The sequence below is a fragment of the Melozone crissalis genome, unplaced genomic scaffold (assembly GCF_028551555.1).
Source record: "Melozone crissalis strain CALT ecotype California unplaced genomic scaffold, PUWL_Pcris_2 ptg000006l_1, whole genome shotgun sequence".
Lineage (NCBI taxonomy): Eukaryota > Metazoa > Chordata > Aves > Passeriformes > Passerellidae > Melozone > Melozone crissalis.
The window spans coordinates 1,572,631-1,585,261 of NW_026535784.1; the positions used below are offsets into that span (position 1 = coordinate 1,572,631).

At 44.5% G+C, this 12,631-nt stretch overlaps 1 protein-coding gene across 1 annotated transcript in view; it reads right to left on the minus strand.

Moving 5' to 3' along the window:
• The window catches only part of ATRN (attractin), a 151,594-nt gene that overhangs the window by 24,694 nt on the left and 114,269 nt on the right, over positions 1 to 12,631 (minus strand). Inside the window, exon 26 of the mRNA XM_054292950.1 lies at positions 9,076 to 9,154. Coding sequence (XP_054148925.1) covers positions 9,076 to 9,154 — 79 coding nt within the window. The remainder of the gene's footprint in view (positions 1 to 9,075; positions 9,155 to 12,631) is intronic.

Below are 12,631 nucleotides of genomic sequence, written 5' to 3' on the forward strand. Positions count from 1 at the left end.
AATGCCACGGTTTACCCCAAGGCTTGCACCATGCCTATTTAACCCAGACACGTATCAATCCTTCAGTATTTGTTTGGTGTGTCAAAATTTTAATTAAAAGATTTTATGATGCTGTAAGGGAGAAAATGTGATTTTTCTCCAGTCAAGAGGCTGAGGATGGCTTTACAAGTCAGCAGCTGTTAACATCTAAATACTCCAGAACCTACCTTTCTCTCATTCCTAAAGATGGGCTTTCTGAGGTTTCAGATAATGAACCTCAATACTCTTTCAAGCAAACCCTGGTTTTCCACATGACACGATTAATAGGACAACCTGGAAATATTTTAAATCACTTAGGCACAAAGAGGATTTTAAAGGCAAAGTGTTTGACAGCCTTACAAAGAAATCACATCAAAAAGTCTGTCTTGGAATACACCTCTGGCCTTTAAAATTCATATAACTGCAAACTGTGAGAATGTGCACACCTTTCATTTGCATTGAGTGTGATTTTTTTCCACATCACAGAGTTATGGAATGGTTTGGGTTGGAAGACACCTTAGAGACCATCTTGTTCCACCCCCTGCTATGTTCCACCTTTCTCCTGGGCTGACTTTATGATGCTCACATCCCCATTGGTCTGTTTAGCCCAGAAATGAGTTTTGCACCTTTCAGGCTGGTTCTGAGAGCAAAGGGGGAGACAAGAAGTGCACAGTTTGTTTTCAGACACTACACTCACTCCCCACATTCCTGCTCCTGGACTGGGCTCTCTGTGGACAGACAGACAGCAGGACAGAGCTCTCCTTTGCTTTTAGTTAGTTTTAGCAGCTGGTGCACAGAAGTTCCCTGGACTGTGCTTTCTCTTTGGAGCTGTTCAAACCTGCTGTGGCCTGAAGAGCAGCAGAGCACCCCCAGCTCTCCCCTGTGCCCCACGGGGCATTTCCAGCCCCAGAGGGACTGATCAGAGACTGAGTGAGCTGAGCTACAGCCCACCAGGGACTCTGGGAGCGTGTCACCTCTGCAGAACAGTGAGAGGTGTTATTGTTCCATATTGTTCATTTTTTGTGTGCTGGTGAATGCTTTGCCTGTTAAATAAACAGTTTTTTCCACTTTTCTCCAAGGAAATCTTTTCCTAAACTGGTTTGGGGAAGGGCCACTTGAATTTGCTTTCTAGAGAAACCCCTTTGGAGGATTTCTCCCAAATTTGCCCTAAACCAGGACAACCTTCCACTAGACCAGGCTGCTCCAAACCCAGTCTAACGCAGCCTGGAGCCCTTCAAATAAAGTGATTCCTACCAGGAATATTTTTAATTCTCACACATTGAGTAATGGACAATCTAGAATGAAGAGTGTGTTACTGATGGGAGAAAAACCTCCCGAGGAAGTGAGGAAAGCCTTGCCAGGCAGTAGTGCAGGCTCTCTCAGGGAAGACAAACAGCTATTCAGGTTACCAGGTTAATTGACTAATATAACCTATGCTGTGTTTCCTGACAGGAAAAGCCTGGACATTTTATTCCCAGCATAAAGCAGCCACGAGGCTCCAAATAATCATCCTGCTTACATCCATCTCAGCAACTGCCCCTGCAGAGACTGTTTCCTGAGCACAGGGCCCCGGCAGCTTTGGGGATGGGGCTCTGGTATTTTCAGCCATGAAATAACAGTGATTTTTCCAGAAGGAAGTCAAATATCCTGGATTTTATTTGCTCCTTATGAAGAATGGCCTGAAAACAAGCTTATCAAAACAGTGATCTAGAACTTGTCAGGAACTCCAGTATGTACATGAGCAATTTTCTCAATTTTTTTTTTTAAGAAGGAAAGCACACCAGGAAGGAAAACAGTAGGAACTCAAGGAGGACAACAGTGAAGTACTGGCACAGGGTGCCCAGAGCAGCTGTGGCTGCCCCTGGATCCCTGGTAGTGCCCAAGGGCAGGCTGGGGCACCCTGGGACAGCAGGAGGTGTCCCTGCCCATGGCAGGGGTGGGATTAGATGGTCTTTATGGTCTCTTCCAACCTAAACCAGTGCATGATTCCATGGGACCTGAGCACCTGCTGGAGCTGGCCCTGCAGATGTGCAGATCCACCAAGCTGCCACTGCCACCAGGGCTGGAACCTTCTCTGTAGGTCCTTGGGAACCCCATGAGGGTGGTGTCCCCTTCCCACACTGATTGTCAGCAGCCTGCAGCAGCCACAGCTGCTCTGGGCACCTGTGCCAGGGCCTGCCCACCCTGCCAGGGAACAATTCCCAAATCCCAACATCCCATCCAGCCCTGCCCTCTGGCAGTGGGAGCCATTCCCTGGCTCCTGTCCCTCCATCCCTTGTCCCCAGTCCCTCTGCAGCTCTCCTGGAGCCCCTGCAGGCCCTGCCAGGGGCTCTGAGCTCTGCCTGGAGCCTTCCCTTCTCCAGGGGAACATTCCAGCTCTGCCAGCCTGGCTCCATGGGAGAACCACTGTACATTACTTGGAAGTAACATGTAGATCCTGCTGTAGGAACATTTGCTTTATGTCATCATAACTTGGTGACCTTGGGGGAAAGGGAGTTACCTTCCAAAATAAAAACTGACATCAGCAAAAAATGAACATATAAGCCATAAATATTCCACGAAGATGAGCCCCAAATGTCTCAGAACTGAGTGATTTAAAGTATTTAACTACAATTACACTAACTACCATATAAGTCAACAAACAAACAATTTTCTCTGACGCTTTCATCATCACTGAAAATTTAGTTTTTAAGCCCCTAGAGCAGTGCATATATTAATGTTAGCTAATTAGTTTTGTAACTGACTTTGCAGGCTATGTTGAAAGAGAGAGGAGGAGAGAATTAATGTTCAAATCCTTCTCAACAGGCATTTCCACACTTCAAAACTATAACAAACCACAAAGCAAAGCTGCTGGGAAGTTGCCTCATGCTGAAATGACAGAAGATATTTAATTCAGGGCTGATTAAGATAAGCAAGTTATTCATCATAATCATGCCCAGTAGGAGGGCATAGAAATCCTGACCTTTAATAAGAAGAATGAGATCATTTTTAAAAGACCAGAAGGATCTAGTCCATGCAGACTAAAATATACATCAATATCTGATAATTACACAATAGCACAGTGAAGCTTTGACTGAGTGGAGCTCTTCTGAAATAATTATACAATCTTTCCCTGATTTTTCCAAATAACTAAATTAGATACCTGTGATGGTAGCTGATGCCTACCATCAGAAAGAGAGCTTGGAGTCTGAAACAAGAACAGCTTCAATAGACCAGTAGTGGGCTTTTTTTTAAAATAAGGTTGAACTCTCCTAGAGCTGGGTTTGATAAAATCATAAAAGCATGGAGTGGCTTGGGTTGGAAGGGACCTAGAAGCCCATCCAGTTCCACCCCTGCCAAACAGAAGGTTTGACCCAGTGAGCTGGTATCCCAAGCATGACACTCCAGCTTCATCTAATTTGACACTCCAGCTTCATCTTTGCTCAAGCTCCACCAGCTCTTCTGTGGGATATAAACCCACTCAATTCTCCAGCAGCAACTGCCCTGAGGACTCTGTCACAAGAGCTCCATGGCCTGTGGCTGCCAGCCCCCTGTGCTGGTGTCCTACAGAGAGGTTGGGGATGCAGCTGCTCAGCTGGAACTGGCCATCTGCAAGTCCCCCAAGAGGAGCTGCACTGGGCACAGAAGTGACAGGAGCATGTTCAAACAAAACCAGACCATCAATTGCCCCCCCAAGCAGGAATCTCTCATCAGCACTAATATTTTGGGATGTTTTTCCTCTTCAGGGCATCTCTTATTTCTGCTGCAATTTCCTTCAGCTGGTGACCAAAGCCACATGGATCACTGCAGAGCACACAGTGTCTGTATTTCGGAAAAAGCCTCCTGGCACTATGAGCTGGTTCCCATTCATGGATTTTAAATTTAGGGAGAGCGGAAAGCTACGATTATTTGATGTGACCTCCTGCCCAGCACGAGTCACTGAATTGCACCATGTGATTGACCTAGAAAAGGTCCTCCAAAAGCACTCATTCTGAGAGCCATGTTTCTAAAAATAGAAATTATTGGCATTGCCACTCTCACCATTAAAAACAGGAGAAAAACAGAAAAGTTTTTGACTTTTTTACCCCCAGTTGCAGACATGGGGTGTTACAGACTGGTTTGGTTTGGAAAGGACCTGAAGTTCATCTAGCTCCAATCCCCTGCCATGGGCAGGGACATACTGTTTAAACTTTTGGCTGATTCTTTAGAAGATCCTCATCCCATCATGAATCTTCTATGATTCTATATAAACCTTCTATCAAACTTTAAAAATTCTCTACAAATCCATTCTCCATATGATTCCCTTTCACAGCCACTGATTTGCATCACCAAACCTCAGTATGTTTTTCCTTGGAGAAAATGAGGAATTTGTGAAGCTTTAAATTCTTGCTTATCTTCCAGGTAACAAATTAACCTTGCAGTGTTGTTCACCATCTGCAACATCCAAAACATTGCTAAGAGTAGTGTGGACACAGTACTCCAACAACTGGTTACACCTAATAGTAACACTGAGTTCTTATTTTACTACTCATAAATGCAGGAAATGATATTTACATTCAGCTTTTAAAACACCACAGCCACCATCACTTCAGTCTATTGTCCTGGGAACAGCTATTCTGGGAAGTAAACCCACCTTCAGTGCATAAAAAAAAAAACAAACCCAGGTTCATGTTTCCCACTGTAATGAGAGAAATTATCGTGCTTACCACGTGACTCAACCTCCTCAGTCACCTGCTGCCTCGTACAAACCACCCCAAACCCAAGCTTAATATTTTCTTCTTGCTGACAGACACCAAACAGTGCTGTCAGTGCTATGGAACAAGATCTATGTGGCAAATAACTGCTGGGAGCTTGGAGAATGCACCAGTAAACTCTCCAAAGCACCTGGGACTGCCCAAATCTAGAGAAATTTGTTGCCAGACCTTTCAGTATTTCTGCATAAGTTTGATACCAAATCCTTTGGAGCACATCCTGGTCCAAAACACCACTGAACACTCTAAACAACGACAAAGATCCCAAATTACAGTTAATTGAAAATATTCCAAATCTAAAGCTTTTTCCTTGACCAAGGATGCCCTTAATCACATTCTAAGAGAGAAGATGTGAGAGATGAATGAAATACTAAGGGATGAGAGCAAGAAGGAGAAGAAAAGGAAGGCAGGGCAATAAATAACACACAGCACAGACCCCTTGCAACATCTTTGCTGTAAAAAACACAGGGATCTGCTTGCCTACGTGGCATTCTGTGTGCATGGATGCTACAGCAGAGGATGCCAGTGGAAACTGAAGCACAACTAAGTTTTGAATACACTTGGGAGGGAAAAAGGTTTCAGCAATGAGACAGAGAAGGATAATTCCTGCAGTAAATCAATACACAAAACCCCTCCTGAATAATTGGGTGACTTGCAGAGTACAAATATTCAGTCTTATACAGCCTTGGCAAGAAAGGAGGCAAAATACAGATCATTTTGTTAAGGGAATGTTTTGAAATGCAGCTCTAGACACCCAAATTTAATTATTTCTGTAGGTGCTTGCTATTGATACTCCTCCCACATTCCAAAGAGGCACAGGCAGTGATCCAGCTGACCCTCCCCACCCTGGGTCAGCCACACTCCCTTTGCTGGGAGGGAGCTATTCCTTGCTCCCAGTGAAGGAAACAAGGAAGACTGAGGGTGAAGAGGACTTGATGCAAAAACAGAACAATAGCACAGAAAATTCCTGACAGCAGATGAGCATATTGAAATTCTAACATTATGCCCATACTTTGGGCATTATTCTCTATTACCACTGTGATTCCTTTAACATGTCATTTTCTACAGACAAGACAGAGAGGTTTCCTATCCCTATTTCCTAATGTCATTCACCTCATTCTAAGCCTCCTATAAAAGCTGCCTTTTTATTTCTATTTTCCCTTTTTTAAGATGTCTGAAGATACTCAAACACAGGGTTCAATGGCAGGGGAATGAACACACAGTTTACAGTTCCATCTCCTGAATGCCTGATATGACACAAATCATTCCCATTTTTACTGCTGGTCAAGTTTTACTCTTTGCAAGGCCTGAACTTCAGCTCAGTGTTCCAAACTCATTTTCCTACAAGCCCACATTGGCTGTGTCTGCCCACCCCACAGACCTGGAGTCTGAGAAGCACTGACAGACACCTGCAAGCAGCTGGGCAGAGAGGTTTAGCTGAAATACAGAAAAGAAAAGTCAGGAGAATCTTGTGTGTTCTACAAGATCCTGATGGAGACTTTGGATTTGTAGCATGCTGCCTTCTCCATAAGGAGCAAAGCACACTTGGTTTCAATCAAAGGATGCTGCTGTGTTCCATTCCCCAGCCACACCAAGCACAGCTGTCTGCCTTCTCCCAGCACACTTCTCAAGCAAGCCTGGCTGTGTAATTTTGACCACTAAACCTGTCAGCACACTCCTTTCCTGCCCTGCACATTTCTCAGAATAAGCCTCAGCCATCAGCTTTTCACTCAGCACTGCCATAAGGATTTGGGCATGTGCAGTGCTCCTGCTGGAAGCAGAAGGGATGGACAGCTGGGAATTCCCTGCACATTGCATCATATCTTACTGACCTCTGGGCTAAAATCAGACAACAAGCACAGAGTTACTACACACGTGGGAAGTTACTACAGAGTCACTACAGACATGAGAAACGGTTTATTGTAACTTGACTACTGCTAAAAACACAGCCCAAACCAGAGAAAGATCTTCCTTCAGGGCTGCAGCATTTTGGAGAATCGTGGAACACTTTGGGCTGGAAGGGACCTTGGAGATCTTCTAATTCCACCCCCTGCAACAGGCAGGAACACCTTCCCCTGTCCCAGGGTCCTCCAAGCCCTGTCCTGCCTGGCCTGGGACACTGCCAGGGATGGGGCATTGATCATAATGTAAAGCTACTAAAGAGACCTTTGCTTGGGGTTATCGAGAATCAGTAAAAAAGCCTCCACCTTCAAGCTATAAAATCATCTTAGATAACAAATTCTTGGGTGGACTTTTGCTTCTGGAGAAAGTGTATTAATATATGTAATTACGGCACAACAAAGACTTTAAACTGTTTCCTCAAGATTTACAAGTATTTTTAACAGAAAATGAATGGAACAGCAGAGATCCATTAATTACAAGATAGAGTCACTAGATAAAAAGAGAGAGCAAGACAAATAACAGCAAAAGACAGGAATGTGCCTGGGAAACACCACCCTGATGAACTGCCTGTCAAACAGCCACACATGTAGATTGAATTTAGACTGAAACATGCCAATATGTTGCCAGTACTCCAGGGCTGGTTTTTTTCCTTAAAACAAGTATCAGACTGTAACTTAATTTATAGAGACATTTCTCACTTAGGCCACCACTCAAATACTTTAACTCCAAAACACAGTATCAACTTCTTGGTATCTATTCCTTATACATTCCTAGATAACATTGAACCCCAGGAGCCACAGGGGATGTTATGCTGACTCCAGCTTAGTTTCTTGCCAAGAAAGCAAGCAGGAAAAAAACAGCTGCCCTAGTAAAAATTTATCTACCTTCAGAGAATACAGAAAACCTCAAAGACTTCCATTATTTCCAAGATTAAGGGTTATCTGTTTGAAAAGCAATGATTATATTCTGCAGTGAGTTCACCAGTAAAAGCAGAAACATCTGAAGCAGAAAGAGAAAGAAGAGGAGAAGAGTTATCAGACATCATCCTGCTTTATTACCAGAGAAGAGCTCCTCATATGGAATAAATTCATATTATTCACACCACTGCACTGCAAAGTACAACCAGCTACAGGTCTCTGAAGATATGCAGGAAACGGGGACTTGCAGAGAACTCCAACACCATAAAAATTAATCCCCCAAATCCTCTTGATCAACCCCTACATGGGAACAAACCACTCTTGAACACAACAGTGACACAGGTGGGTCTGCAGCTGCCAAGAGCTTCAGCCCAGCAGGACAGTTGGGAAGAAAACTTGGAGGAATGGCAGATCCCACCTGAAAATCCCAAAGCAGGGCAGAAACACGCTCCATTCCTCAGGGAATCTGGCCTCAGGCGATGACAAAGAGATAACTGTATACAGCAAGTGCACATGGACTCACTCGAATGATGGCTGGCTTCTCTCATTTTGCACAGAAATAAACAGATTAACACAAGACAAAGCTCCTAAAAATAACTCCAAGGTGCAGCCCAGCCCAAGCTGTGATAGCAGCACGTTCCATGCTCCCAGCACACCAAGGAAACCTGATGGGTGTGTGGGCAGGTGGCACCCAGGACTGCCCCACAAACACAGCTGGTGTACAGGGCATTGGTGCTGAGAAATGGGGACTGAGGACACGTCCCTTGTGCCACAGCAATTGGCCACCTCACCTGGGCCACCCTGAGTGTCTGGGTGGAACAGGAGAGCAGGGTCCACTGAGAAGCAAGAAAGGAAGGTAGTGAACAAAAATAAATCAGGAATAAACAAGGAGGAACCAGATTCTGAGGGTGTAAAGCACTCAGTTATTTACATGATGCAAACACAAAATGTTGTGAAGCTCATCTGGACCATGGGTAGGTGAAGAGGAAAAAACTTTGGCTCTAAAATTCACATTTTTAAGGAGTAAACTATTGGTGGCATCCCCACCTTTTTCTTATGCCCCTAATGTTCCAGGGGGAAAAAAACCAACCACCCAAAATATCTGAATAAGATTTTATTTCAAAATGGGTTTTGATTTCTTTTTTTAATGTATTACACAAGAGCTAATGTTTCTATTTTCTATTTCCTATTTTGAAACAGATATAAAGAATCTCCTAGTTTATGTGGTTTGGTACTTATGCTGTCTAGAAACAGAAATTCTGGGAATTCAGGATATTCACCCCTATTTTTTTGGTGCTTCACAGAAACTGCAGCATCAGGATACTAAAATAACATAATTTGTCACTGAAACTGTAATCAAAAATACGCTAAAGGCCTAAATAGCAGCATTAACTGAATTAGCTTAGCCTTTAATTTAAGGTTAATGTGATGTGTATGTGAATAAATATGCATCTAGAGAGAACAACTACTAAAAAGTCATTTAAGGAACAACACTTTATCCCTCTCACCTCTCTCCGTCGTGATGCCCAGCAACTTTGTTTAATCTTCCAAACCACAGCTGCCACCAGGAGCAATGACAGGAAACAACTGGAAAGGAAAAGAAAAAAAAATAGAAAATAATATTTATTGCTCTTGTTCATAACACACTGGCAGCTGAAAAACTCTAGGAAATGCAAAGTTAAATGAAAAGTTCATATATTACAGATACACTGAAGAAAGATAATCCGGCACAGTTCAGTGCTTCTGATACCCAGTGAGGAATGACACACTTATTTTCATTATTTATATTGTTGATTCAAAGTTCCTTATCTGACTTCCTTAAATGACAGCAAGGCTGAAAGATTTAATCAGATTTAAAAAGCCACTATTGCCTATCTCTGGTGATATTTTGAGTGAGAGGATAACCCCCAAGAAGAAAAGCCTTGAGAGAAGTAGAGAAAATTGATTATTATTTCCTTTCCAAATTACAAAAATAAGATAGAGTGTAGAGCAGGCAGGCTGTTGCAGAGCTACAGGCATTTCTTGATTTCCCCAAATCTGCATTGGTTTTCTTCATCAAAGGAGGAGGGGAAAAGGATGAATGAATATATCAATTTCTGGGGAAAATGCAGGGAAGCAGATATAATAAAAAAGAGTAGTAGGAATAATAATAATCATTATTATAATAATTACAATAACAACCGACTGTACTGACAGATACGATTTTATCACACTGAGTACCTAATGAGCAACTTCAAGGCACACAAAATAAGATTAAAATCTGAGCCCCAGTGGAAGCCTCCTTCCTCAAGGACTGCACTGATGGGTCACAGAAAACATCTCCAAAGCCTCCCCACCTTCCAGCATGTACTGAAAGACAGGTTACAGGAAAGTTTCCATAGAAGGAAGATCAATCAGAGCAGGTGACTTATGTGCTCAGCTGCAGCATTCCCAGTAACCACGGGCTCTGGATGCTCCCACAGGGCTTTCTCTCCAAGAGAGAATCTGCCCAGGAATGCAGGGAGTCACCCAGGACTGCACCCTGCCAGGAGGGGACAGGGACAGGAGGAGAGGGAACGGCCTCAGGGGAGCCTCAGCATGGACAGGGGGGAAATTCCTTCATGGGAAGGGGGTCAGGTCTTGGAACTGGCCAGGGCAGGGCTGGAGTCCCCATCCCTGGGGGAATTTCACAGCCCTGTGGATGTGGCCCTTGGGGACATAGGGCAGTGGGGGCAGTGCTTGAACTTGCTGATCCCAGAGGGCTTTTCCAACCTAAATGATTCTGTGATACTATGACTGACTTGGAAATGCCTATCATTAAACACCAGGATAGACAGCAGGAACCATTCCCTGAGAAGTGCAAAAGGTGAGTAGACAGTTCTTCTTGCCATATCACCTTCTACACACTACGTGATATGAAACCTCCATGGATGGGGCACAGACACCCAAAGGCAGCCAGTCAGAGATGGGATTGCATTTTTCAGGCTTAGATGTGCACAGAAATATGCTTCACTATCATATAGCATATAATATTTAAAAATGTGCACTTGTTTGACTTGCATGGCCCTGGCACAGGATGCCCAGAGCAGCTGGGGCTGTCCCTGCATCCCTGGCAGTGCCCAGGCCAGGCTGGACACTGGGCTGGAGCACCTGGGACAGTGGGAGGTGTCCCTGCCCATGGGACTGGATGGGCTTTAAGGTCCCTTCCAACACAAACCAGTCCATGATTTTATGATTTCAGATGCAGTTTAAGTGCAACATGAGCAGCTGCCAGGTCGCATCAGTGTTTACCTCCTCAGTACACCTTTATTTAGAGAAAAAAGATGGAAATCCAAAGGGCAGAGGAAAATGCCAGCAGTGCCAAAAATGCCATTCATCTCAAGCACCTCTGGTAAATTACCCATTTCAGAGGAGTTTCTCAGGAGGAGTTTCTCAGGTCAGGCAGACAGATGAACTTGCACTGTGCCACCCTCAGCCACAAAGTCAGTGAGCTCTCCACCTTTACACAACAACACGCTCCAGTCTCATGTATCCATCAGACAGCTCCAGAAATACACACAGCAAATGGAAGACACACATCAAAACATGCTGAACTGCTGTAAGGATGGCCCCTTTTTAGGAAAAAAGTGACCTCAGCAATGAAAACTGCTGGACCTCTTATTTTGGGTCAATTTCATAGAATCACAGAACCTATGTTGGAAAAGACCTCTAAGATCATCAAGTCCAACCATTATTAACTCAGCACTGCCAAGGCCGCCACTAAACCATGTCCCCACATGCCACATTTTTGGTGGCATTGGAGATATGTCTCCTTACATATTAGTTACTCTTTTGGAGAAGAAAGAGTGGAGAACTAAGAGGGTCACCTTTACTACTAAATCCCCTTTCCAAAATGCAACACTGCACAAGTCTGCATGTTCCAGAGCCCTTCATTGGTTTCTCTTTCCTGCTCATTTCTGGCACCACAGCCAAGACTTTCTTCAGAAAATACAGAGAGGAATTAACAATTAAAGACTAATAAAACTTCTCCTAAAACATTCACCACAGTACCATTGTATTTCAAAGGAACAGCACCATACATCTTTGTATTGTCACAAGGAGGCAGCAAATACCCACAAAAGCTATAAAATCGCTAAGGAAATATATTTTCCCCCTTGAACTAACATCCCTTGGAAGCACTCGGGGAGAAATAAAAGGCAGAGCCCACTGCAGTCCATCACCTGCTGGAAGAGCCCCAGGGGTTGAGCAAAGTCAAGATCTATTGTTGCATTTACTCAGCCTAAACCATCCTGAAATAAGTTAAAAGACCTGATGTGAGCATCACTAGCTTTGAAGAAGGTTTTTTTCCAACTTTCTCTGGAAAGCAACTTTGTAGGTATGGAAGCAGCAGAAAGAAGCAGCTGCATGCAGAGAGAGAGGTGCTGGGAAATGATTTGGAGTGAGAGCTGAGGCTGGCACAGTCCTGGGTGAGCTGTGCTCTGCCCTGCTCTCTCAACAGCTTCACACACATCTCTGCCATGAATATCCACCTGCTTACAAATGACTTTCAAAATCAACATTTACTGCAGGATTTGCTTTGTCCTCTCCTCTTTTCTCCAAAAATAACAGCGTACCAAGAGCATCCTTCATCCCAGAAATCCTTCTTCACCCAAGTCTTCTCTCTGCAGCTTCCCCCATCTCAAATGGCTCCAGGCAGAGCTCAGAGCCCCTGGCAGGGCCTGCAGGGGCTCCAGGAGAGCTGCAGAGGGACTGGGGACAAGGCCTGCAGGGACAGGAGCCAGGGAATGGCTCCCACTGGGAAAGGGGAGATTGGGCTGGGATCTTGGCAAGGAATTGCTGGCTGGGAGGGTGGGCAGGGGCTGGGCTGGAATTGCCAGATTTGCTGTGGCTGCCCCTGGATCCCTGGCAGTGCCCAAGGCCAGGTTGGACACTGGGGTTGGATCCACCTGGGACAGTGGGAGGTGTCCCTGCCATGGCAGGGGTTGCAACAAGGGGATCTTTAAGTTTCCTTCCAACCTAAACTATTCTGTATTTATGTCAACTGTTGGATTTCCATTTTCCTATAGCCTGTGACACGTCCAGTTT